Source organism: Haliotis cracherodii, unplaced genomic scaffold (genome assembly GCF_022045235.1).
Source record: "Haliotis cracherodii isolate W230 unplaced genomic scaffold, xgHalCrac1.p SCAF_5, whole genome shotgun sequence".
Taxonomy (NCBI): Eukaryota; Metazoa; Mollusca; class Gastropoda; order Lepetellida; family Haliotidae; genus Haliotis; species Haliotis cracherodii.
This window is the reverse complement of record NW_027266308.1, coordinates 59,768,295-59,784,824: the sequence shown is the minus strand read 5'-3', so window position 1 is coordinate 59,784,824 and position 16,530 is coordinate 59,768,295. Positions and strand designations below refer to the sequence as shown.

Sequence of the window (16,530 nt, the reverse complement as noted above, 5' to 3'; positions counted from 1 at the left end):
AATATAATTATCATTAAAATATAGTTCCCTTAAATTGGTGCTGTGAAGATATTCCGCAATTAATTTAGTGAAGACAGTACATGTTGCATATTCACTCACCATGGCATTCAGTTTCAAAATTTCAACCGAGGAATTTTGGAGACCACACAAAATATTTTCAACATGCCTCGTATCCGATCGTGTATTGTCGGACATGTCAAGAATTGTGATGTTATCTAAATTAGTTAAAGCCTGTCTTCCAATGTGCGATATAGAACAACTCGTCATGTTCAGATAAGTCAGATGTTTCAGATTTATAAAGTAGTCGGAACTTATGTTTGGAATATTACATGTACCTATCCTCCCAGATAATGTTAAATTTCTAAGCTTCCTGAGAGATTGAAACTCCTCACCAATTACACCTGAAGGTATGCCATCAATAAACAATTCTTCAAGGGCAGATAACTCTGCTAGTACATGTCCTGGATATTCCATATCTGAGAAGTGATCCTCATCATTGATGTTGTTGTTTATCTTCAAGGACTGAAGGTTATGAAGACCCTGAAACGTGGCATTAGGATATGCCGAACTGTTAAGAGGGAGGTGATTGCCTTCCAAGTTCAGAGTTTCAAGGCTCGTAAGATGACTGAATGTTCTTGGTTGCAAACCACGCAGTTGATTGAAGGACAAATCAAGATGGTAGAGATGAGAGAATCGAGACAAGCCAGAAGACAAGTGTTTTATGTTGATGGTGTTGTTTCTGAGAAGTAAGGTGTTGATGTTCACTGGAAGGCCATGGGGTATGTCGGAGAGGTTCCTGTTACGGCAGTCAGCGATGTATTCCAGTGAATCCACGGTACATGGACGAGCCAATGTAAGCTGGTCGGTTTGCACAAAGTACAATGTTGCTACCGTGTATATCAAACCCAGATGACAGGCGTCGATGGAACCCATACTGTAAAGAAAATAGATGAGAGAGTACATCAATAATAATTCAACCAATCAATCTTCGTTCAAACACTTCACGTCCACAAGCCTTTAGTACATATAGAACGGAGGTGATACCGACATTGAAAACTCTACATACAAATTTGTGTCTATACAACGGTGCGTGGTTAATATATACAGAACAGTTTTGCATTACAACTTAATTTTACTGTTTAACATATATTAAAATATCATAATCTTTGGGTCATTTGGATTTGGATGTAAAGCATATTTCTTTCTAATAGCGGAACATAGTGCACATACAAGAAGAAAGTAGTATAAGTCTTCGATAGTTTGCATATTACAAGACTTACACATTGTTGTACTGGTTTTTAGTCAGGAACTAAGTTGAATGTTGAAACTTGCTATTGGACATTTTTTGTCGATTATTTCCAACAGCTCTAAAATATGCCATCTGAGTAAATTTGATGTTTTAACAATCTGTTGTGTCATTTGAAGTTACATAAATGACAACCCTAAGCTTTAGCTTTCCTGCAAGTTAGGAAAAGAAGAGACGGATGTAACAACCACGCGGTTGCAATGGATACTTCACAGTCCCTGTTTTATTTTCCCTTCCGCCAAGCACTTTCTGTATTGGAAAAGCACTGAATGATGCAAGTCTCGATTATACTCAGGCTCCCTTCACGTCATACATGCACACTAGATTCAAGTCATACATACACACTAGATTCATGTCATACATGCACACTAGATTTATGTCATACATACATACCAGATTCATTGCATACATGTACACTAGATTCAAGTCATACATGCACACTAGATTCACGTCATACATGCACACTAGATTCATGTCATACATGCACACTAGATTCATTGCATACATGTACACTATTTTCAAGTCATACATGCATACTAGATTCATGTCATACATACATACTAGATTCGTGTCATGCATGCATACTAGATTAATGTCATACATGCACACTAGATTCATGTAATACATGCATACTAGATTCACGTCATGCATGGAAACTGTATTCATGTCTGACACGCATACTTGATTCTTCCCAGTTTTCCATAGCTTGTGGGTACAATAAATATACTCTGGCTTACTGACATGAAGTGTACATTTCGCAAATGAATGTCTAATCGAGTTTTGATGTTCTAATTAGATCACAGGAACAGATTAATCATTAGAGAAGATCAAGTATCATACAAGGCAATGAAATCCTGAAAACACAACAGAGAACGCTAACGTAAGAGACCTTGACACTCTGCGTGGAACTTTCGGGTAGCCTCTTGTTTAGATTGTCCGAAACCGCCGGGTTTGATTCCCCACATATGTACAATGAAGCCCGTTTTGTTCCCGCCGTGGTGTTTCTTGAATAATGCTGAAACAAACTCGTAGAGTACTAGGCTCAGCCGGAGAAAGTTACACCATGGTGCACAGAAGACGTATAGATATCTGTGGGGAAGAAATAGAAACGAGGCTTTGAACATTAGATATGACAAGGTTTATGTGAGTCACGTACTCTTACTTCCTTGATCGTGGCTAGGGGTCAGCCCGATGTAGTCACATTTAGACCACAACTTATTGCCCATGTATGGTTAAAGTCAAATGTCACTGTTCCGATCGTTTTAGAAAATAAAATATGTAGAGACAACATGACTTGAGCATTTAGCCGGATGAGCATGTCATGTAACTAAAACTATCTATATACACTATTGACACAAATTACACACACACACACACACACACACACACACACACACACACACACACACACACACACACACACACACACACACACACACACACACACACACACACACACACACACACACACACACACACACACATATATATATGTCAATAGTGTGTATACATGTAATTTGTGTCAATAGTGAATACATTTAATGGAGAGTGATACGGACAAGAGACTTCTGTATTTTACACTGTGACTCCACACCTAATCTTTATATGCTAAATAAAACGCCAACAGGTCATGAGGTGCTATAATTATCAGTGATCACTTTTTCCTCAGAGTCGTAATTCACAAGCGAAAATTTTGTGACTGTACATGGAGGTCGTTTGTTTATTAAGCGCGTGGTTCTGATAAACAAGGAATGATTATGTTACATTAGTAAGTATTGTATTTCTTCTAAATTTCAACAGTTTCAGGAAAAGATATAAATTACATATATTTTCCTTGAGAGCATGTCGATCTGAATGGCATTCTTGAAAGTTTAGTCATAGTAAGTTATATTTTACGTCGCATTGACATTAGTTCAGCCATATAGCGACAAGCTGAGTCACAAGATTAAAACGAAATGGGTTGAACTTCGAACAGTGTTCCAGTTATATCACGGCGTGACAGCTTTATGTGGGAGGGAAGCCTGAAGTGATGCAGATGTTTACCAAAAGTCACAAGCACGGGTGGCAAACCTCGACAGATAATCGGATCAAACCGTGATTCGAATTCCAACTCCGGAGTGCCGAGGACTACCTGTAGAGCGGGAGATGCTTACCCCTTCCATTCATATAATTTTCATAAGTATTTTACGCCCTGTGATTATTTGATTATTCCCTGCCTTTGACGGTGTGTGTGTGTGTGTGTGTGTGTGTGTGTGTGTGTGTGTGTGTGTGTACACCACTTGTTCTAGTCCGGACTGATGGCGACTTTTAGTGCTTGCCCAATGAGATACCATGCCGCAGTTTAACATGAATAGGTGAGGTGGGGTGAAATGGGGTTTAACGTCGCATCCAAGATTTTTGCACTTATATAGCGACGTGCATGTACGTGTTTGTTTGTGTTTGTGTGGCTGCTTGTACTAGTCCGAAGTGATGCCGATTTATAGTGCTAGCTCACTGAGATACCATGCCGCAGTTTAACATGAATACCCCACTCAGACACAGTATACTGACTCCGAGCCGACCAGTCCCGAGCCGACCAGTCCTTGGTTTAGCCCCTTAATGCCGAGCGCCAGACAGGGTTACAACAAGTACCATCTTTTAACGTCTTTTGGTATGACGAGGCCGGGGATCGAACCCCGGACCTTCCGCTCTCCGGGCGGACGCTCTACCACTAGACCACGGAGGCGGTTTAACATGGATAGCCCAATCAGATACAATATACTGACTCCGAGCCGATCAGTCCTTGTTTTAGCCCCTTAATGCTGATCGCCTGACAAGATAACAACTTACATCTTTGAACGTCTTTCGGTGTGACATGGCCGCGCTATCCACTTGACCACTGAGTACAAGCATAGCATATTTTCAGACAGACAAGTTTATTTACAGAATCACAATTACATACTTTTGTTTCATTTCACATTATATGTAGCATAAAATGATCATTCAAAAAACTTATTTTTTTCAAAAACACAACCCGGCCATTTGGAAAAGTGGTGCTAGTAGACACTCTTTATTAGACAGAGGCAGGTTTTATACAATGGAAAAGCAATTGAAGCAGAAAATGAATTGAGACGTGGATATAAAACTTAATCATTAGAATAGTTTGCATCCTATGTACAATATGTGATTAGGCACGGCAAACTCCATACAATAACGAAATATTGTCCTCCACAAGGCGAAATTCAAGCTTATACAAAATTTAAACGTTGTGTTTTTGCATCCAATTAAATAGTTTGCATCCAATGTACAGTATGTGATTAGGCACGGAAAATAACGAATTATTGTCCTCCACAAGGCGAAATTCAAGCTTCAAATTCAAAATTTAAATATTGTGTTTTTGTGTTCAAATCCATCTCGAAACACATCGAATGAAATTCGAATCCAAACGAAGACATTGTTGTGTTTGATTACCTCATGCCTAAATACTCAGAACAACGTAATTTGATTTTTGTGGCAACTTTGCCAAACCTTACAAACATTATATAATATAGGACGATTGTATCGTGTACTCCTGGCGATACTCCCAGAGAAGAAGAAGAGGATATTGCAATGCTATGAGAGCTTCTGATAGCATATCCAAATGTTTCTCAAGGTGTTACAAGGGCATCTTTCAGAGCAATCCAGAACGTGTCCTGGTCATCTATGGTATGTGGGTATTCCAGAAAGGTCTGTGTGTGCATCATATACAACAAGTCCCTGGGCACAAGGTTGGGCAGGACCTCCTGGTACTTCACCAGGACAACCATGTTCCTCTCAGTGTACAGACCCTCCATCCGGGCCATCTCAAACTCGTATCTGCACCAGTAACTGTCCAGGAAGTTAGGGGAGAGCACGATGACAACAAATTTACTTTTTTGAATGGCTGACAGGATGTTGGCAGCTATTGGCTCGCCTGGAATGAAATCACGATGATGAAGACACAGTTGAAGATTGCCTTCTCTTTCAAGCTTCTCGATGAACATGTGTAGAGCAAAGTCACGGTCCTCGTCAGCATAGGAGATAAAGGCATTATATTCATATTCCTTGTCATTTCCCTGTTGAATCAGGTCAACATTTCGGTAACGTCCCCGCGCTATGTAATATAGGTATCTCAACTTCCATCGATATCTGTAGAGGATAGAAGCACACAAGATGCAGAGGAAACTCGTTACGGAAACAAACAGTCCCATCGCTAGGCCAAAATGAGAGGTGCAATTTTGTTGAAGTTGTGAAAGAATCTCAAACACATTTTCGTTGTATAACCATCCAGATTGTGAGGAACATTTGTACAGTTGTTGGGATGCAAACATGCCCTTTCTCTGTGTCATCCATTTTACAAAAGGTAATGTCTCACAGGAACAGATAAGTGGGTTGTCTGAAAGATCAACTTTTAAAACAGAGCTTTTGATTATGTCCAGTTGAGACATAAACATGTGATCTAGGGATGGAATTTGATTTAAACTTAAATTCAAAGATGTCAAATTTGTCATATGACTAACTTTCACCTTCAGGTTAGTGAGACTGTTTTCACTTAGGTTCAAGGTTTTCAGACTGACAAGGTTTCGAAACACATTCACTGGTAAAAACTGGATTCTGTTCAAAGATAGATCTAAAAATTCGAGAGTTGTTGAATAAGCAAACGTCTGTCCCTTTTTATCCTTTCCTAAGAAAGCCCCAAGGTAGTTACTATTAGCTCTCAATTTCTTAAGACTAGGAAAACCTTTCAGACAACCATCATCAATACGATCGCAGAAGTTTTCTGATAGGTCTATTTCAGTTAAATGGTTTAAACCATACATTGGACCAGCCCAGAAGGTAATGACATTTTTCCTGTAACTAATTTTCTTTAGATTGTTTGAGGTGAAGTTGACATTGACAAAACAAACCCTAAATGTGCTGTCGTCACAGAAGAAAGTCTCCAGTTTAGGAGGAAGACTAAATGATAATCCATGAATGACGGGAACAGAGCTGCCAATACTTTCGCTTAGGTCAATCATCCGCACGTTTTCCAGTTGGTTCAAATATTCAAAGAAAGTTCCATACACAAGTCTACTTTTCCTAATGGAAAGTACCTCTAGACTTTTGGGAAGAAGTGACAATACTTCTTTTTCAGCGGTAACAATATAATTATCATTAAAATATAGTTCCCTTAAATTGGTGCTGTGAAGATGCTGCGCCATTAAGTTGGTGAAAACAATACATGTTGCATATTCATGCACCATGGCATTTAGTTTCAAAATTTCAACCGAGGAATTTTGGAGACCACACAAAATATTTTCAACATGCCTCGTATCCGATCGTGTATTGTCGGACATGTCAAGAATTGTGATATTATCTAAATTAGTTAAAGCCTGTCTTCCAATGTGCGATATAGAACAACTCGTCATGTTCAGATAAGTCAGATGTTTCAGATTTCTAAAGTAATCGGAACTTATGTTTCCAATATTACATGTACCTATCCACCCAGACAACGTTAAATTTCTAAGCTTCCTGAGAGATTGAAACTCCTCACCAAATACACCTGAAGGTATACCATCAATAAACAATTCTTCAAGGGCAGATAACTCTGCTAGTACATCTCCTGGATATTCCATATCTGAGAAGTGATCCTCATCATTGATGTTGTTGTTTATCTTCAAGGACTGAAGGTTATGAAGACCCTGAAACGTGGCATTAGGATATGCCGAACTGTTAAGAGGGAGGTGATTGCCTTCCAAGTTCAGAGTTTCAAGGCTCGTAAGATGACTGAATGTTCTTGGTTGCAAACCACGCAGTTGATTGAAGGACAAATCAAGATGGTAGAGATGAGAGAATCGAGACAAGCCAGAAGACAAGTGTTTTATGTTGATGGTGTTGTTTCTGAGAAGTAAGGTGTTGATGTTCACTGGAAGGCCATGGGGTATGTCGGAGAGGTTCCTGTTACGGCAGTCAGCGATGTATTCCAGTGAATCCACGGTACACGGACGAGCCAATGCAAGCTGGTCGGTTTGCACAAAGGACAATGTTGCTATCGTGTATATCAAACCCAGATGACAGGCGTCGATGGAACCCATACTGTAAAGAAAATAGATGAGAGAGTACATCCATAATAATTCAACCAATCAATCTTCGTTCAAACACTTCACGTCCACAATAGTACATATAGAACGGGGGTGGTACCGACATTGTAAACGCTACATACAAATTTGTTTCAAAACAACGGTGCGTGGTTGATATATATAGGACAGTTTTGTATAACAACTTAATTTTACTGTTTAACATATACTGAAATATCATGATCTTTGGGTCATTTGGATTTGGATGTAAAGCATATTTTTTTCTGATAGCGGAATATAGTGCACATACAAGGAGAAAGTAGTATAAGTCTTCGATAGTTTGCATATTACAAATCTTACACGGAAACGAGATTGAATTGTTGTAATGGTTTTTAGTCAGGAACTAAGTTGAATGTTGAAGCTTGATATTGCACATTGTTGTCGATTATTTCCAACAGCTCTAAAATATGCCATCTGAGTAAATTTGATGTTTTAACAATCTGTTGTGTCATTTGAAGTTACATAAATGACAACCATAAGCTTAGCTTTCCTGCAAGTTAGGAAAAGAAGAGACGGATGTAACAACCACGCGGTTGCAATGGATACTTCACAGTCCCTGTTCTGTTTTATTTTCCCTTCCGCCAAGCAGTTTCTGTATTAGAAAAGCACTGAATGATGCAAGTCTCGATTTTACCCAGGCTCCCTTCACGTCATACATCCAAACTAGATTCAAGTCATACATACACACAAGATTCATGTCATACATGCACACTAGATTAATCTCATACATGCACACTAGATTCGTGTCTTACATGCAAACCAGATCCATGTCATACATGCACACTAGATTCACGTCATACATACACACTAGATTCATGTCATACATACACACAAGATTCACGTCATCCATGCAAACTAGATTCATGTCATACATACACACTAGATTCATGTCATACATACACACTAGATTCAGGTCATACATACACACTAGATTCATGTCATACATGCACACTAGATTCATGTCATACATGCAAACTAGATTCATGTCATACATACACACTAGTTTCAGGTCATACATACACACTAGATTCATGTCATACATACACACTAGATTCAAGTCATTCATGCACACTAGATTCAAGTCATACATACATTCTAGATTCATGTCATACATGCACACTAGATTAATGTCATACATGCACACTTTATTCATGTCATACATGCATACTAGATTCATGTCATACATGTACACTAGATTCACGTGATACATGCACACTAGATTCATGTCATACATGCACACTAGATTGATGTCATCCATGCAAACCAGATCCATGTCATACATGCACACTAGATTCATGTCATACATGCATATTAGATTCATGTCATACATGCATACTAGATTCAGGTCATACATGCACACTAGATTCATGTCATACATGCATACTAGATTCATGTCATACATGCACACTAAATTCATGTCATACATGTACACTAGATTCATGTCATACATGCACACTAGATTCATGTCATACATGCATACTAGATTCATGTCATACATGCACACTAGATTCATGTCATAAATGCACACTAGATTCATGTCATACATGCACACTAGATTCATGCCATACATGTACACTTGATTCATGTCATACATGCAAACTAGATTCTTGCCATACATGCATACTAGATTCATGTCATACATGCATACTAGATTCATGTCATACATGCACACTAGATTCATGTCTTACATGCACACTAGATTCGAATCATACATGCATACTAGATTCATGTCATACATGCATACTAGATTCATGTCATACATGCACACTAGATTCATGTCTTACATGCACACTAGATTCGAATCATACATGCATACTAGATCTATGTCATACATGCATACTAGATTCACGTCATACATACACACTAGATTCATGTCATACATGTACACTAGATTCATGTCATACATGCATACTAGATTCATGTCTAACATGCAAATCAGATCAATGTCTTACATGCAAACTAGATTCATGTCATACAAACATGCTAGATTCATGTCATACATGCATACTAGATTCATGTCATACATGCATACTAGATTCATGTCATACATACATGCTAGATTCATGTCATACATGCATACTAGATTCATGTCATACATGTACACTTGATTCATGTCATACATGCAAACTAGATTCATGCCATACATGCATACTAGATTCATGTCATACATGCATACTAGATTCATGTCATACATGCATACTAGATTCATGTAATACATGTACACTAGATTCATATCATACAGGGAAACTGTATTTATGTCTGACATGCATACAATATTCATGTGTCCCGTGAAGATCCGGGGTAGAATTGGTCTTCAGCAAACCATGCTTGCAGTAAAAGGCTTGTGTCCCGTGAAGATCCGGGGTAGAATTGGTCTTCAGCAAACCATGCTTGCAGTAAAAGGCTTGTGTCCCGTGAAGATCCGGGGTAGAATTGGTCTTCAGCAAACCATGCTTGCAGTAAAAGGCTTGTGTCCCGTGAAGATCCGGGGTAGAATTGGTCTTCAGCAAACCATGCTTGCAGTAAAAGGCTTGTGTCCCGTGAAGATCCGGGGTAGAATTGGTCTTCAGCAAACCATGCTTGCAGTAAAAGGCTTGTGTCCCGTGAAGATCCGGGGTAGAATTGGTCTTCAGCAAACCATGCTTGCCGTAAAAGGCTTGTCGTCAGAAGGGACTAACGGGATCGGGGGATCAGGCTCGCTGACTTGATTGATACATGTCATCATATCCCAATTGCGTGGATCGATGCTCATGATGTCAATCACTGGATTCCCAGACCGTCGTTATATAGCTGGGATATTGCTGAGTGCGGCGTTAAACAACAAACAAACAAACTAGATTCATGTAATACATGCATACTAGATTCACGTCATACATAGAAACTGTATTCATGTCTGACACGCATACTAGATTCTTCCCAGTTTTTCATAGCTCGTGGGTACAATAAATATACTCTGGCTTACTGACATAAAGTGTACATTTGGCAAATGAATGTCTAATCGAGTTTTGATGTTCTAATTAGATCACAGGAACAGATTAATCATTAGTGAAGATCGAGTATCATACAAGGCAATGAAATCCTGAAAACACAACAGAGAACGGTAACGTAAGAGACTGACCTTGACACTCTGCGTGGAACTTTCGGGTAGCCTCTTGCAATTGTTTAGAATGTCCGAAACCGCCTTGTGTGATTCCCCACATATGTACAATGAAGCCTGTTTTGTTCCCGCCGTGGTGCTTCTTGAATAATGCTGAAACAAACTCGTAGAGTACTAGGCTCAGCCGGAGAAAGTTACACCATGGTGCGCAGAAGACGTATAGATATCTGTGGGGAAGAAATAGAAACGAGGCTTTGAACACTAGATATGACATGGTTAGTCACGAACTCTAACTTCCTTGATCGTGGCTGGGGGTCAGATACAAATTACATATATTCACTATTGACACAAATTTCATAGGTACACTTTTGCCACAAATTTACATAGTTATATAAACTATTAACACAAATTACATATGTACACAACTGGCACAAGATCGCAATTTATATTGTTTAATTTTTCGTTTGGGTCGCCCTTTGAGGAGCAAATTTACAAGTGTTCTGATAAAGAAGGTATCAAGTTCCTTGACAATGTTTGCTTCGGGACTGGAATCAATAATTCATTTGATAGGAGCTTTTGTTAAAGTTGTCTAGTCTAATAAAAAAAAAAGGAACAATAATGTATATATTTATAAGGCGTCAAATCAACACCCTGAAGCATGCTAAAAGAATCATTGTGCACTCGAATTTCGTTCTCAGCTCCCCAGGTAGTATACAACCCACGCTGCCTTAAACCTGGAAGGTTAATAGTCACATTACCATCTCACCTACCTGGTACCCATTCACTGCTGGTTGAACAGAGTCATATTTGTAACAAAGTTTCGTGCCTAAGGAGACACAACATGTAACACGTGTTTTAGTGTGAGGTATGACATTCATGAGTCAAGCCTGTCAAATACCGTCACCCATCCAACTACGTACTCTCTGTGACCAACTTGTCTTAACTTCGCGAGAGTTCTGTCATGTGCTCTGTTCTCAAGACCACGTCTAGTTATATGCTGGTTAAACCCCACCTCTCATATGTTTTAAAATGTGAGTATGTGAGTGAGTATGGTTTTTTCGCCGCCTTTAGCAATATTACAGCAATATCACGACGGGGGACACCAGAAATGTACCCATGTCACAAGATGGAACACTTCTGCATTCAGGTGATGTTCAACACTTATCCTGGTTGGAGTTATTTCTTTTAAACAGCTACGAATGCCCACATGGTATTCCAGAACAGATCACCAGCACACAATGTTTGAAGTAATGCTCGAGTTTACATGAGGATCGGTTGGTCTCAATGGTTCCCTGGCTGATTGTTTGGCATCGTTGTTCGATGGCGTTGTTCGTTGTCTATGTTATTATACAATGACTGGGCCTAGACAGGCGTATTTAAGGCAGTTGTAATATTCTTGCTGAATGTGGCAAAAAACAACATGCATACATTCATTCAAACAGGTGCCTTTAAACACAGTTCATGCCTAAAACAACTGTGACCAACCTGTGACTCATCCTCTGTGATGAGGAAGCGGTAACAACGTGTGAGACATCGTAACAGGATGTGGAGAGTGAAGGATGTTCTCAAGAACTTGTAACAAAAGAGGTTTTAAAGAATTGGTTCCTTTATTAACCAGCAAGATTATAGATATTTCAGTTAAGTTGTTTATCCAAGTTGAAGTCTTTTAAAGTTAAAGGCTGATAATTTATCGGAGGCTTCATCTTCGTGGGTGTATCTGTTGCAGTCTGATTGACAGATTAACTTTGTCATAGGGGATTTGATCCCGGAAATCTTTCGGACTTAAGACTGTATGTGAATATTTCTTTTAAAAAGTATCCCTTTTCAAACCAAAATTAAAAAACACCACACTCGTCATGGAGAGTGATACGGACAAGAGTCTTCTGTATTTTACACTGTGACTCCACACCTAATCTTTACATGCTGAATAAAACGCCAACAGGTCACGAGGTGCTATAATTATCAGTGATCTCTTTTTCCTCAGAGTCGTAATTCACATGTAAAGCGAAAATTTTGTGACTGTACATGGTGGTCGTTTGTTCATTATTGTATTTCTTCTAAATTTCAACAGTTTCAGGAAAAGATGTAAATGACGTATATTTTCGAGCATGTCGATCTGAACGACAATCTTGAAAGTTTAGTCATAGTAAGTTATATATTAGTTCAGCCATATAGCGACAAGTTTAGTCACATGATTACAACGAAATAGGTTGAACTTCGAACAGTGTTCCAGTTATATCACGGCGTGTCAGCTTTATGTGGGAGGGAAGCCCGAAGTGATGCAGATGTTTACCAAAAGTCACAAGCACGGGTATGGTGCTATCCACTAGACCACTGAGTACAAGCATGGTATGTTTTCAGACAGACATGATTATTTACAGAATCACGATTACATAGTTTGGTTTCAGATAATCGGAGCAAACCGAATTTCAACTCCGAGGGCTACCTGTAAATCGGGTTACAACAAGTACCATCTTTCAACGTCTTTTGGTATGACGAGGCCGGGGATCGAACCCCGGACCTTCCGCTCTCCGGGCGGACGCTCGACCACTAGACCACGGAGGTGGTTTAACATGAATACCCCACTCAGACACAATATACTGAATCCGAGCCGATCAGTCCTTGTTTTAGCCCCTTAATGCTAAACGCCTGACAAGATAACAACTTACATCTTTGAACGTCTTTCGGTGTGACATGGCCACGCTATCCACTTGACCATTGAGTACAAGCATAGCATATTTTCAGACAGACATGTTTATTTACAGAATCACAATTACATACTTTTGTTATATTTCAGATATAATTACGATTGTGCTGTAGCATAAAATGATTATTCAAAAAACTTATTTTTTTCAAAAACACAACCCGGTCATTTGGAAAAGTGGCGCTAGTAGACACTCTTAATTAAACAGAGGCAGGTTTTATACAATGGGAAAGGAATTGAAGCAGAAAATCAATTGAGACGTAGATATTAAACTTAAGCATTTGAATAGTTTGCATCCTATGTACAATATGTGATTAGGCACGGAAAATAACGAATTATTGTCCTCCACAAGGCGAAATTCAAAGTTCAAATTCAAAATTTAAATGTTGTATTTTTGTGTTCAAGTCCATCTCGAAACACATCGAATGAAATTCGAATCCAAACGAAGACATTGTTGTGTTTGATTATCTCATGCCTAAATACCCAGAACAACGTAATTTGATTTTTGTGGCAATATTGCCAAACGTTAAAAAACATTATATAATATAGGACGATTGTGGCGCGTACTCCTGGCGATACTCCCAGAGAAGAAGCAGAGAATATTTCAATGCCATGAGAGCTTCTGATAGCATATCCAAATGTTTCTCAGGATGTTACAAGGGCATCTTTCAGAGCAATCCAGAACGTGTCCTGGTCTTCTACGGTCTGTGGGTATTCCAGGAAGGTCTGTGTGTGCATCATATACAACAAGTCCCTAGGCACAAGGTTGGGCAGGACCTCCTGGTACTTCACCAGGACAACTTTGTTCCTCTCAGTGTACAGACCCTCCATCCGGGCCATCTCAAACTCGTATCTGCACCAGTAACTGTCCAGGAAGTTAGGGGAAAGCACGATGACAACAAATTTACTTTTTTGAATGGCTGACAGGATGTTGGCAGCTATTGGCTCGCCTGGAATGAAATCACGATGATGAAGACACAGTTGAAGATTGCCTTCTCTTTCAAGCTTCTCGATGAACATGTGTAGAGCAAAGTCACGGTCCTCGTTAGCGTAGGAGATAAAGGCATTGAATTCATATTCCTTGTCATTCCCCTGTTGAATCAGGTCAACATTTCGGTAACGTCCCCGCGCTATGTAATATAGGTATCTCAACTTCCATCGATATCTGTAGAGGATAGAAGCACACAAGATGCAGAGGAAACTTGTTACAGAAACAAACAGTCCCATCGCTAGGCCAAAATGTGAGGTGCAATTTTGTTGAAGTTGTGAAAGAATCTCAAACACATTTTCGTTGTATAACCATCCAGATTGTGAGGAACATTGGTACAGTTGTTGGCTTGTAAACATGTCCTTTCTCTGTGTCATCCATTTTACAAAAGGTAATGTCTCACAGGAACAGATAAGTGGGTTGTCTGAAAGATCAACTTTTAAAACAGAGCTTTTGATTATGTCCAGTTGAGACATAAACATGTGATCAAGGGATGGAATTTGATTTAAACTTAAATTCAGAGATGTCAAATTTGTCATATGACTAACCTTCACCTTCAGGTTAGTGATACTGTTCTCACTTAGGTTCAAGGTTTTCAGACTGACAAGGTTTCGAAACACATTCACTGGTAAAAACTGGATTCTGTTCAAAGATAGATCTAAAAATTCGAGAGTTGGTGAATAAGCAAACGCTTGCCCTTTTTGATCGTTTTCTAAAAAGTCCCCGAGGTAATTACTATTAGCTCTCAATATCTTTAGACTAGTAAAGCCTTTCAGACAACCATCATCAATACGATCGCAGAAGTTTTCTGATAGGTCTAGTTCAGTTAAATGGTTGAAGCCATACATTGGACCAGCCCAGTAGGTTATGACGTTTTTTCTGTAACTTATTTTCTTTAGATTGTTGGAGGTGAAGTTAACATTGACAAAACATACCCTAAATGTGCTGTCGTCACAGAAGAAAGTCTCCAGTTTAGGAGGAAGACTAAACGATAATCCATGAATGACGGGAACAGAACTGCCAATACTTTCGCTTAGGTCAATCATCCGCACGTTTTCCAATTGGTTCAAATATTCAAAGAAAGTGCCATACACAAGTCTACTTTTCCTAATGGAAAGTACCTCTAGACTTTTGGGAAGAAGGGATAATACTTCTTCTTCAGCAGTAACAATATAATTATCATTAAAATATAGTTCCCTTAAATTGGTGCTGTTAAGATATTCCGCCATTAAGGTAGTGAAAACGATACATGTTGCATATTCACTCACCATGGCATTTAGTTTCAAAATTTCAACCGAGGAATTTTGGAGACCACACAAAATATTTTCAACATGCCTCGTATCCGATCGTGTATTGCCGGACATGTCAAGAATGGTGATGTTATCTAAATAAGCTAAAGCCTGTCTTCCAATGTGCGATATAGAACAATTCGTCATGTTCAGATAAGTCAGATGTTTCAAATTTCTAAAGTAATCGGAACTTATGTTTCCAATATTACATGTACCTATCCTCCCAGATAATGTTAAATTTCTAAGCTTCCTGAGAGATTGAAACTCCTCATCAAATACACCTGAAGGTATACCATCAATAAACAATTCTTCAAGGGCAGATAACTCTGCTAGTACATGTCCTGGATATTCCATATCTGAGAAGTGATCCTCATCATTGATGTTGTTGTTTATCTTCAAGGACTGAAGGTTATGAAGACCCTGAAACGTGGCATTTGGATATGTCGAACTGTTAAGAGGGAGGTGATTGCCTTCTAAGTTTAGAGTTTCAAGGCGTGTAAGATGACTGAATGTTCTTGGTTGCAAACCACGCAGTTGATTGAAGGACAAATCAAGATGGTAAAGATGAGAGAATCGAGACAAGCCAGAAGACAAGTATTTTATGTTGATGGTGTTGTTCCTGAGAAGTAAGGTGTTGATGTTCAATGGAAGGCCATGGGGTATGTCGGAGAGGTACCTGTTACGGCAGTCAGCGATATATTCTTGTGAATCCTTCCGTAAGGTACACGGACGAGCCAAAGCAAGCTGGTCGGTTTGCACAAAGGACAATGTTGCTATCGTGTATATCAAACCCAGATGACAGGCGTCGATGGAACCCATACTGTAAAGAAAATAGATGAGAGAGTACATCAATAATAATTCAACCAATCAATCTTCGTTCAAACACTTCACGTCCACAAGCCTTTAGTACATATAGAACGGAGGTGATACAGACATTGAAAACTCTACATACAAATTTGTGTCTATACAACGGTGCGTGGTTAATATATATAGGACAGTTTTGCATTACAACTTAATTTTACTGTTTAACATA

At 39.1% G+C, this 16,530-nt stretch overlaps 2 protein-coding genes across 2 annotated transcripts; both read right to left on the bottom strand.

Annotated features, from left to right (window-relative positions):
• Window positions 1-4,932: 4,932 nt before the first annotated feature.
• LOC139443435 (toll-like receptor 4) lies at window positions 4,933-7,377 on the bottom strand. The gene has a single exon (XM_071224425.1). It carries the CDS (start codon window positions 7,375-7,377, stop codon window positions 4,933-4,935), a length of 2,445 nt encoding a protein of 814 aa, XP_071080526.1.
• A 6,488-nt stretch (window positions 7,378-13,865) lies between these two features.
• On the bottom strand, window positions 13,866-16,316 carry LOC139443798 (toll-like receptor 4). Its single transcript, XM_071224713.1, has one exon. The coding sequence runs from the start codon at window positions 16,314-16,316 to the stop codon at window positions 13,866-13,868; it is 2,451 nt and encodes an 816-aa protein (XP_071080814.1).
• Window positions 16,317-16,530: the final 214 nt, after the last annotated feature.

Excerpts from the sequence above, each read along its gene's own strand:
- LOC139443435 (XM_071224425.1), bottom strand. The coding sequence starts at position 7,377 with ATGGGTTCCATCGACGCCTGTCATCTGGGTTTGATATACACGATAGCA.
- LOC139443798 (XM_071224713.1), bottom strand. The coding sequence starts at position 16,316 with ATGGGTTCCATCGACGCCTGTCATCTGGGTTTGATATACACGATAGCA.